We start from the raw sequence: 23,459 nt of genomic DNA, 5'->3' as shown, positions 1-23,459 counted from the left end.
TTTGCTAACAACAGTTCACGGTCCCTTTTTAGCCTTCCTAATTCTGTGTTTATGTTCCTTCTTAATTTCTCAATACTCCTCAAATGCTTTGTCACTTTGTAGCTCCCTAGACCTATTGTATACATCCTTTTTCCTTTTGACTGAGCTTACAATTTCTCTTGGCATCCACGGTTCCTGAATCTTCAAACCACTGGTCTTTAAAAGCCTTCTACATGCCAGGTGTGCATTTGCCCTCAGATAACTGCTCCCAGTCCATATTCCCCAGTTCCTGTCTAATTTGAATGTAATTGGCCCTTGCCCAATTAAGCACCATCATCCGAAGGCTAGTCTTGTCCTTGTCCATAACTATGCAAAATCTTATGGAGTTATGCTCACTAAGCCCAAAATGCTCTCCTGTTGAAACACCTGTCCTGGCTCATTCTCTAATACCATGTCTAATATGGCCTTCTCTCTTATTCAATTGTCAACATAATCTCTCAAAAATCCCTCCTACGCACACCTAACAAATTGCTCTCTATTTGAACCCCTGGCTCTACGGGAGTCCCAGTCAATAAGAGGAAAGTTGAAGTCACCCACCACAACTACCCAACTTTTTTCATACCTTTCCAGTAACTGACTACATATCTGCTCCTCTGGTTTCTGTGGGCTTTTGGGAGGTCTATAGAAAACTCCTAATGTTATGATTTCACCCTTTCTGTTCCTGAGCCCCAAAACAAGATCCTTCCGATGTGTCCTCCCTCAACACAGCTGTGATGTGACCCCGATCAGCAATGCAACGTCCCCACCCTTTTGGTTCCCTTTCTGTCCCATCCAAAACAGCAATATCCTCGAATGTTAAGCTGCCAATCGTGTCCCTCCTTTAACCATGTCTTCGTAGTGGCAGTAGCATCATAATTCCATGCAGTAATCCATGCTCTTAGTTCATCTGCCTTACCTGTTATACTTGTATTGAAGTATATGCACTCCAGACGTCCAGTCCCTCTGAGCCCTGTTGCTTCCCTCTGTCTGCTCTTACTCTGCGCTATGCATATCTCGGTCTCACTTTTGTCCCTAGTCCTTGCACTTACTGGCCTGTAGTTCCGGTTCCCACCCCCTTGCCACGCTAGTTTAACCCCATTTCAAGATCTCTAGCAAACCTCCCACCCAGGATATTGGGGCCCCTCCAATTCAGGTACAACCCATCCTTCTCCTACAGGTCTCACCTTCTTCAGAAGACATCCCAATGATCCATATATCTAAAGCCCTCCCTCCTACACCAGTTCTGTAATCACATGTTCGACTGTCCTGTCTGAGTTTCTAGCCTCATTAGCCCATGGCATGGGGAGTAATCCTGATGTTATTACACTGGTAGTCCTGCTGTTTATCTCCCTATCTAACTCCCTAGATCATCTTTGCAGGACTTTGTCCTTCTTCCTATCCATATCATTTGTGCCAACGTAATCAATAACTTGTGTCTGCACCAACCACCCCCCACCCGGCCGTTTCACCATGTCCTTACCTGCTCAGAGACATTCAGGACACTAGTAGCAGGGAGGCAATGCACCATCCTAGAGTCTTGTTCACAGCCACAGAAATGCCTGTCTGTGTCCCTGAGTCACCTACTAATATCGCTCACCTGAACTTTGTCCCACCCTTCTCTACAGCAGAAACCATTGAGGTGCCACAGGCCTGGCTGCTGCTTGTACTGTCTCCTGAGATACTATTCCCACCTAACCGTATCCAAAATGGTATAGCTATTTAAAAAGGGAATAGCCACAGGAGACTCCTGCATTACCTGGCTGCCTTTCCGGGCGGTCACCCATCTATCTGCCTGGACCTGTGGTGTAACCACCTCCCTAAATGTAGTGTCTGTCACTCTCTCTGCCTCCTGTTTGCACCGCAGTGTGTCCAGCTGTCTGGAGGAGCTACAGCTTGTTTCGCTTCCTGAAGATGTAGTTATCAGGGACACGAGACAGCTCCCTGATTTCCCACATCCGGCAGAGGAGCATACCACTGCTGTAACTCCTTTGTTGCTCCACCTTTGTACATCAAAAAAAAACAAATCTTACCTTGCCTGTTGTCTTCAGGGCCTTTTTATTGGTTAGAGGAGGTGGTTGGTGGCGGTGGAGTGTTTTGGGTTTAACTACTCCTTGACACCAGTTCCTCTGCGATATTCAGACCAGTTGTCTCCCAGAGAATTTTACTTATTGCAAAATATTCTTACTTCATAAAAATAAATCTTTATGTATATGTACAGTTAATGAAGCCGTTCAGAACTGTACTGTCTTTGCTTACAGAGTACAAATTTAGCCATGATGTTCACCATTCTCTATATTTACAATGCCATCTCCTCTAATGTCAATTCCTCTCAATAACGTCTCTGCTGTCCTCTGATTCGATCTTTGACCATTCCAGAAAAATGCAAGGTGATGCATTTTGGAGGATCAATATTAGGTGTGAATTATACTGTAAATGGCAGAACCCTTAGGAACATTAACGTACAGACAGATCTGGGCGTACAGGTCCACAGTTTCCTAAAAGTGGCAACATAGGTTGCCAAGGTGATTGAGAAGGCATATGGTATGCTTGACTTCATCAGCCAGGCATGGAGTACAACAGTTGGCAAACCATGTTGCAGCTGTATAAAACCCTTGTTAGGCTGCATTTGGAGTACTTTGTGCAGCTTTGGTCGCCACATTAACGGAATGCTGTGGAAGTATTGGAGAGAATGCAGAGAAGGTTCACCCAGGATGTTGCCTGGTCCTGAGGGCATTGGCCTTGAGGAAAGGTTAAAAGACTAGGATTGTTTTCACTGAAAAGATGGCGGTTGAGAGAAGATCTGATAGAGGTTGACAAAATTATGGGAGGCATAGATAGTGTCGCTATGTCGATAGTGAGAGGCTTTTTCCCAGGGCTCAAGTTTCACTTACAAGGGGTCACAGATTTAAGGTGAGAAGGGAAGGTTTTTGAGATTTGAGAGGCAAGTTTTTCAGAGTTGTAGTAGCCTGGAACACACTGTTTAAAGAGGTGGTGGAAGCAGCCACATTAGTGACATTTAAGAGACATCTGGATGGTTACATTGAAATAGAGAGGGAATGGAGGGATACGGACTGAATAAGGGCAGAAAGTTGTTTTTTTAGTTTAGTTAGATTAGATTACTTAGATTATTTACAGTGTGGAAACAGGCCCTTTGGCCCAACAAGTCCACACTGACTCTTTGAAGAGCGACCCACCCAGACCCATTTCCCTACATTTACCCCTTCACCTAACACTACGGGCAATTTAGCATGGCCAATTCACCTGACCTGCACATTTTTGGAGTGTGGGAGGAAAAAGGTATACAGGAATTCCACACAAACAGACCAAGTCCTGAACTACGAAAGCAACCACCCCAACACACACAAATGAAGTTGCATCAAGACACTGTTCAAAAGGGCCACAACACATTGCAGTACACCAGAACTGCAAAAAGAGGAAGAAGAACACCTGTTCAATGTATTCGCCAAAAGCAGATACTCCCCGCAATTTCATCAACAGATGCCTAAGTGAAAGACAACAGAACGAGGACATGCCGCAACCCAAAGTACTAGCCACACTACCATACATCAGGAGCATTTCCAAACTGACAGCCAGACTACTGCGACCACTAGGACTCATAACAGCTCACAAACCAACAGCCACTCTCAGACAACAACTCCCCAGAATGAAGGACCCCATACCCAGCATGAGCAAAACCAACGTAGTGTACAAAATCCCATGCAAGGACTGCACAAAACACTACATCGGACAAACAGGAAGACAGCTAACGATCCGCATCCATGAACACCAACTAGCCACGAAACGACATGACCAGCTATCTTTAGTAGCCACACATGCAGATGACAAGCAACATGAGTTCGATTGGGACAACACTACTATTACAGGACAAGCCAAACAGAGAACAGCCAGGGAATTCCTAGAGGCATGGCACTCATCCACAGATTCAATCAATAAGCACATCGACCTGGACCCAATATACCGACCACTGCAGCGGACAGCTGGAACTGACAATCGGAAGCGGCAGAGACAAACCAATATAAATGCAGGAGGAAAGATCACAGAAGCGCTTCACAGGAGGCTCCCAAGCACTGAGGATGTCACCTAGACAGGGGACGAAACGTCTGCAACACAAATTCCCAGCTCGGCGAACAGAACCACAACAACGAGCACCCGAGCTACAAATCTTCTCACAAGCTTTAATTTATTTGTTGGCCCTCTTAAGGAAAGAACGAAAGCAGTTAAAATAGTAGCTCTTAAAGACCAATCCGTTTTTCATCTATCTTAACAACTCTCATAGAATCATACAGCATGGGAACACACCCTCCAGTCTAACTAGTTTTGACTATGTTACCAAACTAAACTAACCCCATTTGCCTACATTTGGCCCACATCCCTCCAAACCTCTCCTATTCATGTATTCGTATAAGAACCCAAACTTCAGGTTTGCTTGGACAAACTAGCAAGGATCTGTTTCTTTTCAGTGAATTTCTTGAATATTTTGCAGCCTGCTGGGCAATTTATTTTGACTCCCAGTGCCATGTTTTTGACTGGCAATGAGAGAGAAACTACACCTGTCAGATGAAGAGAAAACAAATCAGAACATGATTGTTTCACATCTTTCCACACAGTTGAATTTGGGTTCAAGCCAAAATAACAGAAGGATTAATGCTTTGCATGATGTTACTTGGGAACAGATATCGTCTTTCTACTGTGCAACAAATGTGTGTGAATTCAGTTATTCATGTAATTGCCTCCACCATGATAAGAACATAATGTCCCTGTAAAAGCAATTGCCATAGTGTCTACTGAAAATGATTCCTCCCACCTAAGAAATTTCTTGTGTGTGCTTTTAAGTGAACCAGGCAGATGACATGTGAATAAACTAATGACGAAGGGAGACAATGTGATAATTGGCACAAGTGTAAATGTTTGTACGGCCATTATTATCAACAGTGAGGGGGAAAGAAAACGACAGAAATTGTCGAATCTACAAACTGCTGAGTTCAAGTAAACAACGTTTGTGAGTGAAATTTAGTCATTGAAATATTGAGATGTTGATCTAAAAATTCTGATCTGTTAAATCATTTACAATCAAATATCCATCTGAGACTGTGAAATATTTGCTTGCTTAATTAATTAAGTCCGGCTTTTATCATCTATCCCTAGTTTCTCCGTTTCTCAACGGAGAGGTAGACTGTTGCCTTGAGCCGCTTCAGTTTGTGACGGATTTTGTAAGAATGTCAGGAACAATTTAGAAAAAAAGTAAGTTCAAGTGAGTGGAGTAGGGTGCCTGTTTCATACATCTTTTTCATCTCTGTAGGTGGATCTCAAAAGAAGTTTTACTTTCCGCAACTCCAAACAGACCTACACTGGAATCCCACTTATAGCATCTAACATGGATACAGTTGGTACATTTGAAATGGCTGAGGTTTTAAGTAAGGTGGGTAATCTTTTATTTTAGGATACATTTTTATGAATAAACATGTGCTTAACAACTGGTTGTGTGACTGAGCAAAGATAATTTGACAATGAGTCATAATGAGCTGTGTTGTTTTGACAATCTTCATATCAGATGATAGTAAAATAATCTTCCTTTTCTGTCGGTTGGTGAATTTAGCCCTGGATACTTGAAATAAAGCAGCACCTGTTATTTTATTTTGACCTTTCCTGTGTACTCAAGGGAAAAAAAACCTTCTAATTATTCTTCCCTTGGTTGGAGAAGGATAGCTTTTATATTTAGTACACTGAATCACCCAGCACTCCATTACTTAAGTTTAATTTGAATTCAACTGTTCACATTTACAGGATAAGCCATTAAGTGGGAGTGAACCACAGCTTAATTGTGTAGAACTGTACTTATTGGAACCAGTTGGACCTGGTTGACTATGAAATCCTTAACTGAGTTTGTTAACTTGGCAAATCAGGAAAGCCCTGCCTAACTAATATAAACAGGGGTGGGCTGGGGAAAAAAATAAGCACTACCGCACTTAGGCGGTAGTGTGGGGGTTAAATAAATAATTTGGCCCCGCCCTTTATAAAAATTTTAAAAAAGGAGAAAAAAAGAAGAAAAAAAATATAACCAGGAGTATCACACAGCAGTGCCCCCTGATGTGAAGGGCAGTGCTTGTCACTGACCACTCGGGTGTTTTTCATATCTTCATAGAAAAAAAAAGAAGAAAAAGAAAAATATAAACAGGGGTTTTTGATGCCATTAGGGAGAGGTGGGGCGGGGTGCTTTATTTCCCCCTCTGATTCTATTTTGGTTTAATCCCTACCCTCCCCTTCACTCTTTCTATCACTAAGGCATTGCCCTCTATTGAGAAGGGCATTGCTTGTCACTGATCACTTGGGTGTTTCCTTTCTTGGGTGTTTCCTTTCTTGGGTGTTTCCTTTCTTGGGTGTTTCCTTTCTTCCTGGTGGTGGAATACGAATAAAGATTTCTGCACTCGTTGTACTTCACTCTGTCATACTCCTGCACACACACATGACATGGGTACTGGGGAATAAATATGTACTATCACTGTTAGGCTGTAGTGGGGGTTTATATTTTAAAAAGTTTCGATGCCATAATGGAAAGATGGATACCGTGGTGGGTGGAACATTTTATTTCCCCCTCCAATTCTACTTTGAATCCCTACCCACCCCGTTTCAATTTGTTTGTTTTAATGTACGTATTGCCCCTCCCAGGCTTTGTTTGTTACTGGTTCCCTGGCCACATGGAAGGTTTTCTTGATGGTGGAATATTGAATAAAATTGTTTTGCACATGTTTTTACTGAGTCCCTGTACTTACTTACAAAAGAGAGAAAAAAAATATAAATAGGAGATTTAGAATCTCCTCTGTTCAGGGGATTGAGTCTGAGCTGACTGGCCACAGATAGTGCACTGTGTACAAATAAATAAAGGGTGACTTGGTGACAGGATACCGACCTCTCTGCAGTTATTTCAGTGGTGACTGGAGAAAACAGCGTGTGTCTGAAAAACATTCACTTGGCACAGTCATCTTGGATTTGGGGGTAAGCATTTCTGGCATCATGCCTTTATTTGGGAAGTTGGACTTCGCTGAAACTCACCTGGACTTCAAACATGCACTATAATTGTCTTTGTTGTTATAAAATGAAGCAAGTGGAGCATGAGAGCTACAGGGCATTCCAGGTGGAAGTGGACTCCCTCACCTGTTTGACTGAGCTTGAGGAACACCACTTGAATGTAGGTGCTTGCAGAACCTCACACAGAGCATATCCTGAGCAGAGGGACCCTGGGCCTGCAGAACACCACAACAAAACAGTCTCAGCCAAGTGGCCAAAAGGTTCTTCAAGGTCTGGGCCAGTGAGACATTGTAGTTGCTATCAGTATGCAGACTCAAAACAACACAGGAATCCTAAATAAAAACTGAAAGAACTGCACATTCTGTAAATCTGAAACAAAAACAGAAATGGCTGGAAAAGCTCAGCAGGTCCGACGGCAACTGTGAAGAGAAATCAGAGTTAATGTTTTGGATCCAATGATCCTTTCTCAGAACTTCAGTAAGGAAACCCGTAAGGCTGGTACCAAGGAGAGCTCACACCCTGTAAAATTCCTCTTACATGTGGGTTGAACAGTTAAATTGCTTAGCAACATCCAAATCAGAATCAATTAAAATTTAATGTTTGATTAAATGGTCACCCAGATCCCATAGAATTCATACAGTGTGGAAACAGGCCATGTTCTCAGTCTGGCTAAGGTTTTGTGCAACCTTAGGGGTTGGAGTTCTGAATAGATCCTGTTAAAGACGGATTCTGCAACTGCAGTTACAGCTGTGCCAGCATCAACCTCCATCGGGCGGCCCAGTGGTTAGCAAGTCCACACCAACCCTCCGAAAAATAATCCACCCAGACCCATTCCCCTACCCTATTACTCTACATTTACCCCTGATTAATACACCTAACCTACACATCCCTGAAGACTATGGGCAATTTAGCATGGCCAATTCACCTAAATCTGCACATCTTTGGACTGTGGGAGGAAACCAGAGTACCTGGAGTAAACCCACGCTGATACTGGATGAATGTGCAAACTCCTTATACAAACTTGAGGCTGGAATCAAACCTGGGTCCCTGGCACTGAGACAGCAGTGCTAACCACTGAGCCACCGTGCCGCCCTATGGAGGTTGATGCTGGCACAGCTGTATCTGTGGTTGCAGAATCTGTTTTACAAGACTTATTCCGAACTCCAACGCCTGAAGGTTGCACAAGACCTTAGCCAGACTGAGAACATACACTGGGGAACCGTTGCAGATCAAGTGTAGGACTTCGATGCCGGACTCCTATGAGAAGCAGTTGGTGCAGTTACCAGTGATGGTAATAAAAGGCTCGGGCCCAAAATATTGGGGCAGAATTGGGTGAGAAAGATTCATCTGGATTGGCTCAACAGTTTTTGATTAGAAAATGGCTGCCTCAATGAGGTCCAAGTGAAATACTCTGGAGTGTTTCAGGAAGGGCTTGGGACTATCAAAGGGGCAAAAGCTACTTTACCTGTTGAACAAGAAATTTTGCAAGGCCCGCCCGGTTCCATTTGCCTTCCGGGCAAAAGTAGAGCCTGATATCAGGAGGCCGAGAGCAAAGGAATCATCAAACTGGTGCAGTCTGCAGAATGAACAGCACCCGGCCATACCGATTGTGAAACTCGATGACTCAGCTCGCCTTTGTTGGGATTTTAAGCCAACAGTTAGCTGCTACTTGCAGCTGGATGAATACCCGATCCCTCTAACAGAGGATTTGGACACAAAGCTGGCGAGTGGAGCTGTCCTTCAAGAAGCTGGACATGATCCACACCTACCTGTAATTGTGACTGGATGAGGAATCCCAGAAGTACACTACAAGTGGCTAATGCAGGTTCCTTGAGCTGTCTTCCCACTGGCTGATAATCCAATGTTGGTGCCTTCCCTGGAGGAATCCGTTTAGTCTTAAACTTATTGGAAACTCTTATAGTCACCGCTGATAATATCCAGCTGTGGACACGAGGACATCCAGTCCTACAAAAGCTAAAACAGCTGGTGGTAATGCAGGTAGCAGAAGGCCCATTGCAACCAGGATTCAGATCTTTCTGGATCTGCAGTGGTGAGCAGTGCCTAGGATGCCAATAAGGATGAAAATTTGCCACCAACAGTGACCCCACATTTGTGGGAATGGCCAGGAAAACCCTGAACTTGTTTACGCGTTGACTATGCCAGTCCTTTCATGGGCTGAATGATTCTGGTCATTGTGAACGCCCATTCAAAGTGGTTGGACGAACATAAAGTTCGTTTGGTAAACTCAGGGATGACGATTGGGAAACTGCAAGCATTTTTTGCAACACATGGACTCTTGTCACAGACAATGGGACATCATTTACCAGCAGGAAATTCTGCACATTTGGACAGCTCTATACCATCCAATGTCCAATGGTCTATCGGAAAGAGCAGTCCAAATGTTGAAGGCAAGCTTAAAGAAACAGCCTACAGTGACAATTGATACCAAACTCTCCAAGTTCCTGTTTAACTATAGGACCATCCCACGCACAAAAACAGGGATAGCTGAAGCAGAGTTGCTGATGGGTAGAAGACTCCGCACCAGGTTAAAACTGATATTTCCAAACCAGTTGGAGGGGACGGGGGGGGGAGGAGGAGTTAAATGGCAGCAGGAATGCAAATGCCTACCTCATGCCTCCTCTAAGAGAGCAAGACAATTTAATTTAGGAGGTTGTTTGGTGCCGGAACCATGGAAGTGGCCTGTTTGGGTACGAGGTGAGTTTGATGTGAAGTCAGGTCCCATGATTTGCAAAGTTCGGGTAGGTGATGCAGTTCTGAACAAACGTGGATCACCTGAAAGCTGTTACCTTGCAACCTGTGTAGATGCAAAGCACACCGGCCCCTCAGAACAGCCAGAAGGCCTGTCAGAAGCCATAGGTTATCCCCCTCCATCTAGTGTTGAAGAAACCTCTTGAGTCCAAGGCGGATGTAGCCTCGATACTGTTACCACTGGAAGAAGAGGCAGAAACTCTCCTGAGACACCCTGGACGCAGTAGACTGGCTACGGTCCGGTGCATGCCGCACCTGAAAGAGTCAGTCAGAGTCAGAGGAACCAGACCTAGGTCAAACATTTTGCAAGAAAAGCTACAAGAGAAAGACTAGACCTACATCCCTTGACTTGGTGGGAAAGGATGTAGTGATTGGAACCAGGTTGGAGAAAGTAAGGTCCACTGATGCTGGAGATCAGAGTTGCAATTCTGGCTGATGATGGTGATGAAGGCTTATACCTGAAATGTCGATTCTCCTGCTCCTTGGACGTTGCCTGATCTGTGCTTTTCCAGTGATTGGAATGAGGTGACTACGAGCTCCTTGAGTGAGGTTGCTAATCTGGGCCTATCAGGAAGGCCCTGGCTGACCAAAATAAACAGGGGATTGATTTGGAATCTCCTCAGGTCAGGGGACTGACTCTGTGCTGGCTGGTATTACAGTCAGTGTTTACTGTTAGTTTCGGCTTCTCTTTTTTTTTGGAGGGGAGGAAATACCTGCTTCCTGAACTGGCTGAATTATTTAGCCAGCTTGTTAACTGGCATTCCTCTTAGTGAGGGCTTATTGTTAAACTCCTGATGCACATAATGTGTTTCGGGTGTAACTCAGTTCTCATTAGGGGATTGTTGTTTCACTGGCTGGTTACAGCCCGTGTGTTACTCTTTATCCTTTTCTCAGAAAGAGAAAAAAAATGTTAATTTTATGGTAGGGCTTAGCCCTTGGACTGTAGTTTTCTTTGTTTTTTTGTATGTGTCTTCTTTTTTTATTGGTGTTTTGACTGAGCCCTGTGGAAGACATACATTTTACCAGAGGAGCTTTTCCTGTGGGGAGGCCTAGCCCTGGGACTGGGCCTCTGAAGATTGAAAACCTGTGTGTGTGCTGGGAGGTGAGCAGTTGCTGTATCCTGGAGTTTGGCAGCAGATCTTTCCTTCAGGAGTGGACCAAACCCCTGTGAGTTAATTGCACCTATACTATGTTCCTGTGAGTGGGCCTGGTTTTCTAAGGCTGGCCCAGGACTCTATGGAGACTGAACAACTGTGTGCTGTGGGGTGTGCATTTGCTGCCTTCAGGAGTGGACTCTGCCCTTGGTTGCAGACTCTGTTTTTAGCAGCGGACTCTGTTTCCGACAACGTACATCGTATACTGGAGTGGACTCTTCCTAGAAATGGATTCTATATCTTGAAGACTGTATAGATTTGGACTGTGTACCAGAAAGGATTCTGTTTTATTTTTGGTAATTAACTGTATTGTGGTGTTTCCTAGGTCTATCACTGCACTGTCTTGTGTGTCCCTGGGTCTGGCAGGCCTTACTGTGAGCTGGGAGGCACATGGGTCATCCTGAAAGCTGTCACCCCAAGAACTGGAGAGCGGGTAGGCCACACTGTGAACCTGAAGGTTGGTAGGCTGTCCCGAAAGTTGGAGGGTGGGTAGGCCACCCTGATGCCAGTCGCCTCGAGAGCCAGATGGTGGGTAGGCTGTTCTGAGTGCTGTCGTCCCGAGAAGGGGTAATCGGGACGGGCTGTCCTAGAGGTGGTCGAAAGGAGTCGGAGCAACCGAGAGCCAGAAGGTGCGTAGGGGCGGGCTGAGTTCCGGAAGGCTTGTGGGCTACCCTGCACGCTGTTGTCCCAGGGAAGGGGACGGGCTGTCCTAGAGGTGGCCGGAAGGTGTGCCAGGATAGCCCACTGGCCAGATGGCGCATCGGGGTGGGTGAGAGCCCAATGGTACGTAGGGGCAGACCGAGAGCCAGAAGGTGGGTATCCGTCCTCAGTGCTATCACCCCGGGCAGGTACTGGGGCGGGCTGCCCCCGAGGTGGTCGAAAGGTGTGTCAGGGCGGACCGAGAACTGGAAGGGGCATGGGGTGGACCGAGAGCCAGAAGGTGGGTAGGGGCGGGGGCTTGCTGGGTCTGTATTGTCTGCACTTTTGTATGTAACAGTATTGTCTAATGTACAAATGTAATTGTCACTGTCTTGTCATATGTGGAAATGGGATTTGAGGTTTGTCCTCCTCTCCCTGTAAAATGGGTGAATGGGAGGGTTTGGGGCCTAGCTTTGCTGTTCCTCTCCCTTGTAAAATTGCTGTCTCGTGTACAGTTGTAACAGTTTTTTGTAAGCTGTTTTGTAATTTGTTTAATAAAATAAAAAAAAGGGGGAAAAAATATAAATGGGGATTTGGAATCTCCTCAGGTCAGGGGACTGACTCTGCACTGGCTGGTGTTATAGTCAGTATGTTACTGTTGCAGTTGTTTTCTGCTCCTTTTTCCTGGGGTGGAAACCTGGTTCCTGAACTGTCTGAATTATTTAGGCCGTTTGTTAACGGACATTCCTTTCAGTGAGGACTTATTGTTAAACTCCTGATGCATACAATGTGTTTCAGGTGTAACTCAGTTCTCATTAGGGGATTGCTGTTTCACTGGCTGGTTACAGCCTGTGTGTTACTCTTTATCCTTTTCTCAAAAAGAGAAATGTTAATTTTGTGGTAGGGCTTAGCCCTTGGACTCTAGTTTTTCTTTTGTATGTGTCTTCACTTTTTATGGGTGTTTGGACTGAGCCCTTGTGGAAGACATACATTTCACCAGAGGAGCTGTTCCTGTGGGGAGGCCTAGCCCTGGGACTGGGCATCTGAAGATTGAAAACCTGTGTGTGTGCTGGGAGATGAGCAGTTGCTGTATCGTGGAGTTTCCTTTAGGAGTGGACCAAACCACTGTGAGTTAACTGTTCCTGTGAGTGGGCCTGGTTTTCAAGGCTGGGCCAGGACTCTATGGAGACTGAACAACTGTGTGCTGTGGGGTGTGCATTTGCTGCCTTCAGGAGTGGACTCTGCCCTTGGTTGCGGACTCTGCCCTTGGTTGCGGACTCTGCCCTTGGTTGCGGACTCTGCCCTTGGTTGCGGACTCTGCCCTTGGTTGCGGACTCTGCCCTTGGTTGCGGACTCTGCCCTTGGTTGCGGACTCTGCCCTTGGTTGCGGACTCTGCCCTTGGTTGCGGACTCTGCCCTTGGTTGCGGACTCTGCCCTTGGTTGCGGACTCTGCCCTTGGTTGCGGACTCTGCCCTTGGTTGCGGACTCTGCCCTTGGTTGCGGACTCTGCCCTTGGTTGCGGACTCTGCCCTTGGTTGCGGACTCTATTTCTGACAATGGACATTGTATACTGGAGTGGACTCTTCCTGGAAATGGATTCTATATCTTGAAGACTGTATAGGTTTGGACTGTGTACCAGAAAGGACTCTTTTTTTGGTAACTAACTGTATTGTGGTGTTTCCTGGGTCTATCACCTGCACTGTCTTGTGTGTCCTTGGGTCTGACAGGCCTTACCATGAGCTGGGAGGCACATGGGTCGTCCTGAAAGCTGTCACCCCGAGAGCCGGAGGGCGGGTAGGCCATCCTGCCAACCTGAAGGTTGGTAGGCTGTCCCGAAAGCTGGAGGGTGGGTAGGCCACCCTGATGCCAGTCGCCTCGAGAGCCAGATGGTGGGTAGGCCGTTCTGAGCATTGTCGTCCCGAGAAGGGGTAATCGGGACGGGCTGTCCTAGAAGTGGTCGAAAGGTGTCAGAGCAGCCGAGCGCCAGAAGGTGCGTCGGGGCGGGCTGAAATCCGGAAGGCTTGTGGGCTACCCTGCACACTGTCGTCCCAGGGAAGGGGATGGGCTGTCCTAGAGGTGGCCGGAGGGTGTGCCAGGATAGCCCACTGGCCGGACGGCGCATCGGGGTGGGTGAGAGCCCAATGGTGCGTAGGGGCAGACCAAGAGCCAGAAGGCGGGTAGCCATCCTCAGCGCTGTCACCCTGGATAGGTACCGGGGTGGGCTGCCTCAGAGGTGGTTGAAAGGTGCTGAGGGTGGTTAGTGAAGCCGGAAGGTGGGTAGGCCGTCCTGACCGCTGTCTGCCAGGGTGGGCTGTCCTAGAGGTGGTCGAAAGGTGTGTCAGTGCGGACCGAGAACTGGAAGGGGCATGGGGTGGACTGAGAGTCGGAAGGTGCGTAGGGGTGGGCTGCCTTAGAGTGGCTGGAAGGTGGGAGGGACGGGGGCTTGCTGGGTCTGTATTGTATGCACCGTTTATATAACTGGATTGTATTTTTATGTACAAATATCATTGTCACTGTCTTTTATATGTGAAATTGGGATTTGAGGTTTGTCCTCCTCTCCCTGTAAACTGGTTGAGTGGTACGGTTTGGGGTCTGGCTTTGCTGCTCCTCTCCCTTGTAAAATTGCTGTTGAATACAGCTATAAATGTAATTGTTTTTGTAAATTGTTTTGTAATTTGTTTAATAAAATATTATAAGCAGGGGATTTGGAATCTCCTCGGGTCAGGGAACTGACTCTGAGCTGGCTAGTCACAGCCAGTGCACTGTACACAAGTACATGAAAGGTGACTTGGTGACAGGATATGGGCCTCTGTGCAGTTATTTCACCAACAAAATGGAGGTCTGTTCAGATCAATCTTACAGGGTTACTGTTATTTGATGGTATGTGGGAGCAGCTATTAGAAAGAAACCAGAGCCCCTTTGCTTTTGTGACCAAATTGAGTTTCATATTTAGAATTAAGGAACTTAGCAGTCAGATGCCTGCTTTGCCTTTCAATAAGATCAAGTCTGTGGTATCAACTCCATCTCCCTGACTTCCCCCATTACCATTGACTCCTTTGTCTATTTAAATCTGTCCAACTCTGTCTTGAGTAAATTCAATGACCCAGCCTCCACTATTTCCTGCAGAAAATAATTCTACAGACTGTCCATAACCAGAAGGGCAAAAAAAGGCCTAACTTCCATGTTAAAAGCAAATCCTTTTATTCTTAAACTGTATCCCCTTGTTCTACAGACCTCCGTAAGTGGAAACATGCTCCTTATATGCACACTTTCCGATTCCTTCAGGATCTTGCATGTTTCAATAAGATCACTGCTCGTTTTTGTAAACTCTAATGTGAATGCCCAACTTGTTCAACCTTTCTTCATAAAACAATCCCCTCCCCATAGGAATGAGTTGAGTGAATCATCTAAATTCATTTCGATCATAAAGAAAAGCTTGCCATCCCTCCTTAAATCTGGGTCAGATTTTCTGGTATTCACAACGGTGTGCAAAGCAGATTTGTCATTGGTAAAGTATGGGTCAGGTAGGCCTGCTCCAATGCATCTTTTTAGAAATTTGTTTCCAAAACACACACACACAATGGAGGAGAAAAAAGTAAATATTACAGTTAAGTATTCAACTCACAGCTGTCCCTGGTTGAAGGATAGGTCATTTTTACATTTAGTACTATGTATTCTCTCTCTCTCATGCACACACCTGCACGTGCTATGTCATTAGACAGTGCTGAACATGTCATAGGGGGAAAAATTTCATTAACCTTGAAATCCAGTTTTAAGAATTGACTATTGATTCTGATTGGTCTGATTCCCTACATTCTAGATTGGTCCTTATGGTTAGGAAGGTAGCAAAAGTGACCTCATTGAGATATGAGAGAAAGAAAACAAATGCAAATCATTCTGTCGAGAAATTACTGAAACTCTACATTAATTGGAGATTTGTTAACTTAGGAATTTCAAATATTATTGGGAGTCAAGACAGATTTATGAAAGTTAACTTTCATTTGACAAATTTATTCAAGTTCTTGGTAGCTAACTTGGCATAGCAGTTGGAATTGGTGAATGTGGAGTATTTTGATTTCCAAAAAACATTCCGTAAGGTATTATAAGAGGTTACAGTGTTACATAAAATGAGGGCTTGGGCTTCAAGGCAATATATTAGCATGAATTGTGGTTTGGTTAATTATCAGAGAGCATGAGGAATAAATGAAATATTGCAGGAAGGCACCACAAGGATGAGGCCTCTGCTATTTACAATCCATACAACAGAGCTGGTGTAGGCATAATAGGCCAATTAGCCTCATTCTGTGCCATAATGTTCTGTGATATCTCTTGAATAATATAATTCCATCTCAGGAAGAAATAGATCCCACTCTCCATTAAAGGAACTTAGTGAATCATCATGTTAGCCAAAAGCTTTTTCCACAGTTCCATTTTTTTTCTTTGGGGTGGGGGGAGGTGGCTGGGGGAGAGAAGAAGGCATACCTGTCATAGTCCATGCTTTACAAAATTTGAGTTTGTGAGCCCTGATCCTTTCGAATTCTTTAGTTGAAGTTACATGATCACAGTTCTTCTAACAATATTAAACCCTTTCCACTTTTCCCAAGGGTGTGATATATGCTTTGTTTTCTATATTTAATGAAAGCATTTCTATCTCATGAATCGTTTACTTGTAGCTTGGATTAAAATTAACTGACTTGTAAGTTGTACTGAAGCTGAAATTCAAAATGGGGCATAGTGAATGGGAAATACCAGCATATCTCTTCAGTTTAAGTCAATTGACATTGAAATGAGTGATTTCCATATGCTATCCCTGGAGAATCTGCAGTGAGTTTTCATCTCTGGTTTGTCTGGAAAGATTTCGAGCATAATCTATCATCTTCAGCTTATCAAATCTGCCTGGTTTTCATTCCAATAGTGACAGTTATAGCTAAACATTGAAATTCTTCTCCCTGTTTTCAAACTTCCCAGCTCCTCTTCTCTCCCTATCTGTGTTACTGTCACTGTCCTTACAAACAACATGTCTGCACTTCTCCAATTCTAGACACGTGTACATTCCTTATTTTTAAATGCTCCATTGAGTGATGTCGGCTTCTCCAAACTGTTCTTCTTTTAAAAATGTCCTTAAACCTACTTCACTTACCAAGCTTTTGACCACCTGTCTGAATATCTCCCTATGTGACTGCCTCAGTGTTGGATTTTAAGTGCCTTCACACAACATTTAATGTGTTGAAGGGGAGTGAGAGTTGATGTTGCCTTAAGGCTTCAATACATCAAATATGTGTGTCTGAAATGTTTTTGTACCATTGTATTCCTGGTGAATTAAAGGATATGTTGTTTAAGCTTGTGTGACTACATTCACAAACCATTCCCAGTCTCCCACCTGTGTGACTACATTCATTACCCAGTCCCAGTCCCCAGGTCAAGTTTAGTTAGTGTTTTTTTAGTTAAGTTGTTTTATTTTAGACTTGTTTAGGAATACTTGAGTTTAAATCAAACTGTGAGATTCCTAAGACACTTACATAATTAATACCATTTTAACAAACAAATGTTATAATTAGTGTGTCATTCCAGCTGATTAACTTACATTAAAAAATATGTATAGATATACCTATTAGACTCCTTGTTCTCTAAATATTCAAGACAAAACTCATCCGAGTTCTAAAATGAGCTTCTGCACATTGTGCATAACTCTTTGAAATTTGTGTTCCGTGTAGTCATGATTTGGGGATGCTGGTGTCGGACTGGGGCGAACAAAGTTAAAAATCTCACAACACCAGGTTATAGCCCAACAGGTTTAATTGGAAGCACACTAGCTTTTGGAGTACCGCTCCTTCATCAGGTGGCTTTGTACCTGATGCGCTCTGAAAGCTAGTGTGCTTCCAATTAAACCTGTTGGACTATAACCTGGTGTTGTGATTTTTAACTTTGTGTTCTGTGTAGATATGTGGTTAAGAAGGCATTTAACATGCTTGTCTTCATTGCTCAGACCTTGGAGTATAGGATGTCATGCTGGAGTTGGACAGTGAGGCCTTTTTCTGGAGTTTTGTTCGCCCTGCTATAGGAAGGATATTAATAAATTGGAGAGGATTCAGAAAACATTTACCAGGATGTTGCCGGCAATGGAAGATTTGAGTTACAAACGTAGGCTGGGAATTTTTTCACTGGACTGTAGGAGGTTGAGAGGTGACCTTATTGAGGGTTATAAATTCATAAGAGTAATAGATAAGAATGGGGAGGTTCAAAAAGTAAGGTCAGAAGAGAAAGATTTAAAAAGGACATGGGGACAAGGTTTTTACACAGAGAGTGGTTCAGATACTGTTACAACATTTAAAAGGCATTTGGATAAGTTCGTGAATAGGAAATGTTTGACTAGTGGTGTTCCACAAAGTTCGGTGTTGGGACCATAACTTTTAACTTTTCACTTTATACACTAATAATTTGGATGAAGGGACTGAGAGCATTTTGGCTAAGTTTGCAGATGATACAAAGATAGGTGGAGGGACAAATAGTATTGAGAAGGTGGGGAGGATGCAGAAAGATTAGGCAGGTTAGGAGAGTAGGTAAAGAAGTGGCAGATGGGAGTATGATGTGGGAAAGTGTGAGGTCATGCACTTGGATAAGAAGAATAGAGGCTTGGGCTATTTTCTAAATGCGGAGGAAATTCAGAAATCTGAAGTGCAAAGGGACTCCGGAGTCCTAGTCCAGGATTCTGTTAAGGTAAACTCGCAGATAGTTAGGAAGGCAAATACAATATGGTCATTCATCTCAAAAGTACTAGAATATAAAAGCAGGGATGTACTCCTGAGGCCTCATACCACATTTGGACTATTAGCAGCAATTTTGGGTCTCATACGTCAGGAAGGGCACACTGGGCCTGGAGCATATCCAGAGGATATTCACAAGAATGATCCCAGGAATTAAAGGCTTAACATATGAAGAACGTCTGAAGACTCTGGGAGAAAACTGGATGGAATTTAGAAGGATGGGGTGGGGAGAGATCTAATTGAAAGTTATTGATTACTGATCGGCCTGGAGAGAGTGGATGTTCGGAGGCTATTTCTATTGACGACAGAGAATTATGACCTGAGGGCACAATCTTAAAGGGAAGACCCTTTTAGAACAGAGTTAAGGAGAAACTTCTTCAACTAGAGAGTGATGAATCTGTGGAATTCATTGCCACAGAAGGCTGTGGAGGCTAGGTTGTTGCGTATATTTAAAACAGATTCTTGCTTGTCAAGGGGATCAAAGGTTATGGAGAGAGCGCGGAAGAATGGGGGTTGAGAAAATGGGAGAATGGAGTTGAAAAAACTTAGCAGCTGTGATTGAATGGTGGAGCAGACTCGATGGCCCGAACGACCTAATTTCTGCTCCTACCCGTCTATGCCGACCAGATATCCCAACCCAATCTAGTCCCGCCTGCCAGCACCTGGCCCATGTCCCTCCAAACCCTTCCTGTTCATAGACCCATCCAAATGCCTCAAATGTTGTAATTGTACTAGCCTCCACCACATCCTCTAGCAGCTCATTCCATACACGTACCACCCTCTGCGTGAAAAAGCTGCCCCTTGGGTCTCTTTTATATCTTTCCCCTCTCACCCTAAACCTATACCCTCTGTCTTTTGGGTCAAGTGGAGGCAGGTGGCACTAGTTTCGTTTGGAACATGGTTGGCATGGACTTGTTGGACCGAAAGGTGTGGTTCCATGCTGTATGACTCCATGACTGTGACTCTAAATGATCTGAAAGACGATACCTTGAGTAATGTGTACAAGTTTATAGGTGATAGAAAGTGAAGTGTAAAATTAGCTATGAGAAAATTGGAAAGAAGCTGCAAAAGAATTTGGACAGGTTCAATGACTGGGCAAGACAGTTGCAAATTGAATATAATGTGGAGAAATTTTTGTTTTCTATTTTAGTAGGGAAAAATAAACAGGATTTTTTTTAGAATGGTGAGAGATTAGGAAATTTTGATATTTAGAAGTATCTGAATATGTTATAAATGAATCTCAAAGTACAACAGGTACAGCAATAATTAAGACAACAAATGGCGTGAATCCCTTTATAATAAAAGGTTATCAAGTGTGAGAGTAAGGAAACCTTACTGAAATTACAACGGAGTTTCTTGAAATTTAGGAAAGACAGACAGTAAATCCTTGGTACCTATGACATCACAACTCTGCATTTACTGATCCATACCAAAACAAATGTACCATGTTGTTATTCTAGGTGGACTCCACTACCCTCTGGAAAAGGCTGTTCACCCTATCTACGCCCCTCATTATTTTATAAACTTCTACAAGGTCACCCCTCAGTGTCCAATGCTCCATGGAAGATTGCCTCAGCCTATTCAGCCTCTATCTATAGCTGAAGCCCTCCAACCTGACAGCATCCTTATAAATCTTTTCTGAACTCTTTCAACATCCTTCCTATTAGCAGGGAGACCAGAATTGTGCACACTATTCCAAAAGTGACCTAACCAATATCCTGTACAGTTGCAATATGACCTCTCAACTCCTTATTCATTGCACTGACCACTAAAGGCAAACGTACTAAATGCAACCTTCAGTATCCTGTCTACCTGTCCACTTTCAATGAGCTATGAACCTACACTCCAACGTCTCTCTGTTCAGCAACACTTCTTGGATCTTGCCATCTAGGTGTATAAGTCTTGCTCTGATTTGCCTTTCCAAAATGCAGTACCTCACATTTATCAAGGAATTTGGTAGGGATGAACTTTTTTTAGTTCATCATGCTTTAGTAGTATCTTCTTTCTTGCCTGCTGCTCACTTAGGTAATTTAGATGGTCACTAGCAGTTGGATGGTACCTCTCTAATGTTACCAATAGTCATTGCCTGTGATCAGCCAATTCCTCTACTCGTGTTGGTCTGAAAATCATTACCACCAACAACTCAGCCATCTTACTGTGCCCCGAATACATTTGGATGACTTTCTGTCGAATGATGAATGCCAAGTCAAGAAGCCATCCATGTCTCTGGGATGAAGACGCCTCTTCATACACATTGACAACAAGTCCTAATTAATACACCATACAGTGAATTCCATTTAGCCATCTCATAAGCCAACTTTGTGAAGTTGATGTTCACTCCACCTGCACAAAGCCAATCAGGTGATTTTCCCATTCTTTATGAATGTTGAGTTGATGCAGTTCAGGATTCCATTGCATTCGTACTCTTAATATCTTGGATTCCAAAAAAGTTTCATTTTATAGGACATCGTCATCTAAGTACTTAACCTGTCCCAGTAAATTCCTTCTTGTTATTTGTGTCCGTGCTGCCAGCTGTCCTTTATTGAGTATTCAGACTGCGTTCAGGGGTTGTAGGCCTAATGAACAATGTCACCTAGGAAGTAAATGAAGGTTCACACTTGTGTTGGACTCCCATAAGTGTTTCTAAGATCTGTACCATATTGTTACTCAAGATGTACGAGCAAAAGACCGTAGCAAAGGAATGGGAGTTCATGGTTCCGTGATGGTAACTTACATCAAATAGCTTAATGATCTCCCCAAAAGTTTGTTCAGCCATTTTCACAACCCTCTGGACTATTGGCATCTTTCCAATGGTTTGATTCATTCAAGCTTCAAGATGCCTTGTCACTCATCGATTCTGGCTGCAAAATAATGTTGAAAATTTCTTTAAGTTGGTTTAGCCAGGAGTGCAAGGGTCAGAGCTGACTGCTCTCTGGATGCCCTTTGAGTCAGTTCACGCTGGCACACCATGGCAAAACTTGCAGCATCCCATCACATAGGTACTCTACTCAGTCTTTTCATAGGAAAACAGTTTACTCTACCTGAGTGCTCTAGACAGTAGAGGTAACTGAACTGATTTCAGACAATGAATTTGAAGGCATTTTAGAGATTTCCTTCGTGCCACAGGCAAGTTGTGTAGGTTTCAGTCGAATCACATTCCTCATACTGATTCCAGCTTTAACTTCGTTGCCTTTTGTTTCCCTTTAGAAAAAAGTATATTCTGTAGAAAATCTAACTGAATTTACAGGCAATTTCTTAATATAATTAAAAGTAATGCACACTTCACACCGATCATAAACATTTGAACTGTGAATCTAGATTTAGGACTCAAATTACCTTCCTTAGACAGTGACTTCGAATTAAAATTGTATCTGTACTGCAGTTGTTAATGGACAGATAGCTGCAGAAGGATAACTGAACTCCATGCACAAATTCCTGATTTGTGCAGTCATGAATGTGGGTTTATTCAGAACTATGCAGCTACAAACTCATTGCAGCCTTGACTCAGGCATCAATGCCAGAGAGCTGAGAGCAGCTGCCCTCAATTTAATGTAGAAACTTTATAAATCATTGCTTCGACCTCACTTGGAGTGTTATGGATAATTCTGGCACCACATTTCAGGGAAGGTATAGAAAGGATGCAGTAAAAAATTGCTAAGATTTAAACAAGGATGAGGAGAAGTTGGAAAGGTGAGAATTATTCTAACTTTGGAATGTCAAAAGTTAAGAGATACCTAACAGGTTTTTACAATATGAGGCTTTCATTAAATTGATGGAGGAAAGAATTAATCCTTCTGATGAGTGGGTCAATAACTAAAAGTTATAAATTTAAAATAATTGGGAAATATGTAGACCAAAGAGGATAAATGTTGCTGGGACATAGAACATTCTACCTGAGAAAATGATTGGAATTGAATCCATAAATAATTTTAAAAGGGAACTGAACTGGTACTTGAAGATGAGGAAATTACAAGGTTAAGGCCAATTAATTGTGAAATTAAGTACAACTGTTGTTTCAAAGAACCAGTAGGAGCACAATGATTTAAATGGTTTCCTTGTGTGCCATAAGTTTCAAAAATTCAATAAAGTAATGGCACCAAGAAGCACCTAGTAAGACTAACACAGAATGCAAGGGAAATTTTCCAATGTCTGAATTCATGTCTGACACACAGGAAGATGGTGGCAATAATTGCAACATGATCACATCCGTATAAGTGTTTCTCTGGGAAGCATCCTCATGTCAACCATTTTTTATTAATCACCATTCGTCACCTTCTTCAATGACCTATGAACTCTCATAAGGCCAGGGGTGTTTACTGATGATTGCACAATGATGATCTCCATTTGCAATTACTCCAATAATGGAGCGACTCGTATCAAGCTACAGCAAGACTTGGGCAATATCCAGGCTTGAGTTGAAAAATAACTGGTTATGTGCATATCACATACCACATGAATGCCAGCTAATGTTAATCTCCAACAAGAAAAAAAGAATAAGAGATTTACAGGATGATACCAGGAATATCTGTGTTTACATACTGGGAAAGAATTGAGAGGCTGGATCTTTTTACTGTTGAAAATCAAAGGTGGCTGTGCATTAGAAGTCTTTAAAAATATGAATATTTTGATAAAATAGATGTAGAGAGCAGATGTTTCTGTTTGTGGGGAAGAGCATAGCTGGAGGTTATCAATAAAAGATAGTCACTAAAAAATCTAAAAACGAGTTCAGAGAAAGTTCTTTGTGCAAGAGTGATGTGAATGTAGAATTTATCACCACAGGAAGTGGTTAAAGTGAATTGATGTGTTTAAGGGGAAAATAGATAAATATTTAAGAGAGAAGGGAATAGAAAATCAACAATATTAAATTTATTGGAAGAGAGCCAGACTGACTCTTGGGTGACAGGTTTGTTATATGAGGAGAAAGTGAGGACTGCAGATGCTGGAGATCAGAGTCAAAATGTGATGAGAATCCTGATGAAGAACTTATGCTTGAAACTTCGACGCTCCTGCTCCTCGGATGCTGCCTGACTGGCTGTGTTTTTCTGACACCACGCTTTGAGGTTTGTT

At 43.4% G+C, this 23,459-nt stretch overlaps 1 protein-coding gene across 1 annotated transcript in view; it reads left to right on the top strand.

Annotated features, from left to right (window-relative positions):
- Window positions 1–23,459, top strand: part of gmpr (guanosine monophosphate reductase) — a 105,802-nt gene that overhangs the window by 28,123 nt on the left and 54,220 nt on the right. Inside the window, exon 2 of the mRNA XM_072560818.1 lies at window positions 5,339–5,458. Within this exon, the coding sequence (XP_072416919.1) occupies window positions 5,339–5,458 (120 nt within the window). The remainder of the gene's footprint in view (window positions 1–5,338; window positions 5,459–23,459) is intronic.

Source organism: Chiloscyllium punctatum, chromosome 41, assembly GCF_047496795.1.
Source record: "Chiloscyllium punctatum isolate Juve2018m chromosome 41, sChiPun1.3, whole genome shotgun sequence".
NCBI lineage: Eukaryota > Metazoa > Chordata > Chondrichthyes > Orectolobiformes > Hemiscylliidae > Chiloscyllium > Chiloscyllium punctatum.
Note: the sequence above shows the minus strand (reverse complement) of the source record. Positions and strands in the feature narration are given on the sequence as shown.